Below are 3061 nucleotides of genomic sequence, written 5' to 3'. Positions count from 1 at the left end.
CACACGAGCCCAGCTTTGCCTACAGCTGCAAAGAGTTGTTTGTCAACTAAGTTACCTGTGGGCTGCAGCAACTGCAGTTCGGTTTATGCCCTTGTCACTCCAGGATTCAGGGTGTAGGGGTGCCCCACTGGGGGCTTGTTATTTTCCTGACAAAGAGAGGAAAGGAAGAGAACTGGCCACGAGGTGCAACAGCTCTTGCCACTCACTGTCACTGACAGCTGGGAGCTCCACCCCAGGCCCACTGAAGCAGAAGCCCTAGGGATGGGGCCCTGCCATCTGTGTTCACCAGCTCTCCGGATGCTTCGTAGGCCACTGCAGCGTGAGGCTCAGGGCTCTCGGCAGTCCCCATGCTCGTGGCTTTACGTGAGATTCCAGGACCTCTTCCCTGAAATCCAGACTCTAATCCCCTTCTTCCCGCTCCTCAATTTATATATTGTAAATCATCGCTTCTGAATTCGATGTTTTCTTTAACTGCAAAAAGTATTTTCTTTAAAAGAAATCTTTTTTTAAAAATGCTTATCTATGCTCCCAGTAAACACATTGAAGAAAAATAAAGTGCTCTAAAGGGTCAGGGTCAGAGCTCAGAGTAGTAACAGTAGAATGTGAAATGAGCAATCTGAGACTGGAAGTAAGCCAAGGTGCAACCAGACATGCTGGGTTGTAGTGAGAATTCATCTGAAATGAGCCGAAAGGTTCAGAAAATGCTTTTTGGTATGTGAATAACGAGCGGGTGGGGGAGAATGTTGGGAAGGGTCTTAACTTTATTTGACTTGCGCTCGCTGTCTTACCGATCAGATCCAGGTGATCGAGAATGACAGAGCTGCCAGAGGGGGACAAGTGTATGCCACCAATACCAGAGGCCAGGTCCCTCCCCTGGTCACCACAGACTGTGTGGTCCAAGACCAAGGTATGCATTTTCAGTAATATTTCTCGATTGAGGTTTCAGAATTTCACACCATTATTTGAAAGCTCATACACTGACACCCTTGAATAAAGCTGTCACTGATGGGAACTTCTTTAAAGTCGATGACGGGACCAGTTTGTCATCAGTCACTCAGGTTCAGAGAAAGAACCGCCACCTGCATTCTGTCCTCTGCTTGTAGACATCTGCAGAGAGTTTCTGGTGAGAATCCGTTTAAGAATGCTCGTTTTAATCGATGGGTTTGAATTAGTTCGTGTGTACTTCACTTCAACTCACTGGCTGCGTCAGAGACCGTCGGGCTGGCGTCAGCACAGCAGTAGGGGGCTGAATGCTTGAGAGGTCAGCAGGCCTGGTGCTGGCCCCAGCCGTATCTTTTCAGCAACTCCTTTAACATTTTGGGTCTGTTTTCCCACTTTTCTACTAGGATGAGGAGAGGCTGAGCTCTCTTACTGACTGTCCAATGTGTGCTGTCAGTTTAATGTACCTGACAAGCCTCGCGCGGAGTTGGTCTTTCCGGGAATACAGTGTTCTGTATTTTTACGGCACGTTAAAATGCTTCTCGATAACATCTGACATCTCAGATTCTGAATATACCATTTGAATGGGTCGTGTACTCGACTCTGGGAACATAGAATCGGTGCATAAACAAGCATCTTGTGTCATGTCGGAGTTGTGGAGCCAGCCTGGTTCTCATGGGGACCCCCCACTTTAGTCCATCCATGCCGCCCTGAAAGAGGAGGCGGCAGGTGACGCAGGTGCAGCTTTGATCAGAGCCTCGCGCGCCTGCACGTGAGTCCAGCTCCCTCCCCGCTGCCCCAGTGCACTTTGCTCATCCCACCTCCCTGCCCCTCCACGCTGCCCTCTGTGAGGTGTGAGGACTGACACCTGCCCAGGTGCCTGCCTGGGGAACCCTTGCCGCCTCGGAGTCCTTGCTCGAATATAACCTTTAAGTAAGGCCTCTTCTGTAACTGTTTAAAACTGCATACCTCATAGCTTTCGTCATCTTCTACTGTCATATAACTTACTCATTTATTAGGTTTTTTATTTCTTGTCTCTGTCCTCTGCAGAACATAAGCTCTACAGAGATGTGCCTAGAATAGTATTTAAAATTTTGTAGGCACTCAGTAAATATTTGTTTGATGATTGTTCTTTTGACCATAATATATCGTAGTTATTAATTGTCATTTAATTTCAGTATTTATTTTAAATAAGTTATTGTAGTGATTCAAAAGTGTTCTTATTACAGATATTGTTTTAATAGCCACGTAGCTCATGAAATAAAGGTATTTGGTCAGGAAACTTAGTGTATGTTGAAAGTGGATTCGGGTGTTTTAAAATACATTTCTATTACAAGCAGAATTTTCATTTCTAAATTTAATTTTCATATTTAGAAAAATAAAATATGGTCAGATAGAATCGTAAAGAAATTTTATGCTTTCCCGTTTTTGTGCCTTTGTTTTATTTCTTTCACTGACTCTAGACACCTCTCAGATCTGAGTTGGCTGTATTAATAACCTTCCTATGAAAAATAATAATAATTAAAACATCTCTTTAATATTTTTGCAGTAAAATTCAGTTTTTACTTTGCAAGAAATTATGGTATACCTAGGTTTCAGTTGGTAGAATTGCACAATGCTACCTTTATTTTTTAGAAATTACGAAGAAAGTTTCACAAATAAGGCAATGCATTACCCAGAAGTACCTTTCCAAATATGTATTCCAGGGCGGGGTTTTGAGAGCAGGTTCTAAGTGTGTGTGTCTGAACGTTTCAGGCAACGCTAGTCCTCGGTACATTCGCTGCACGACGTACTGCTTCCCGTGCACGTCCGACATGGCCAAGCAAGCGCAGATCCCGCTAGCCGCGGTCATCACGCCCTTCGCCACCATTCCTTCAAATGAGGTAAGTGCGGCAAGAGAGGGCAATTCAGTGATCCACCGGTTCCAGAATTCTCCTCGCATCGTTACTTTCTTTTACATCATTCTGTATCGTAAACAGAAAACCGGAGTATATGATGCGACACGTAGTCATTCAGTTCATTAGGAAAACAAAATCTGACGAGCTGTGCTTATTGGCGTCCTGTATAGCAGACGCTGAAGGACTGGGACACTTTGGGCCTGTTGTAACAATGCACTTATACA

General features: G+C 44.7%; 1 protein-coding gene across 1 annotated transcript in view; it reads left to right on the top strand.

The window, feature by feature from the left end:
* The window catches only part of SEC24D (SEC24 homolog D, COPII coat complex component), an 89726-nt gene that overhangs the window by 24743 nt on the left and 61922 nt on the right, over positions 1-3061 (top strand). Inside the window, exons 6-8 of the mRNA XM_023536962.1 lie at positions 290-363; positions 796-907; positions 2695-2822. Of these exons, the coding sequence (XP_023392730.1) occupies positions 290-363; positions 796-907; positions 2695-2822 (314 nt within the window). The remainder of the gene's footprint in view (positions 1-289; positions 364-795; positions 908-2694; positions 2823-3061) is intronic.

Source organism: Pteropus vampyrus, unplaced genomic scaffold (genome assembly GCF_000151845.1).
Source record: "Pteropus vampyrus isolate Shadow unplaced genomic scaffold, Pvam_2.0 Scaffold174, whole genome shotgun sequence".
NCBI lineage: Eukaryota > Metazoa > Chordata > Mammalia > Chiroptera > Pteropodidae > Pteropus > Pteropus vampyrus.
The sequence above is the reverse complement of the archived record's forward strand: the minus strand, read 5'-3'. Positions and strand labels throughout refer to the sequence as shown.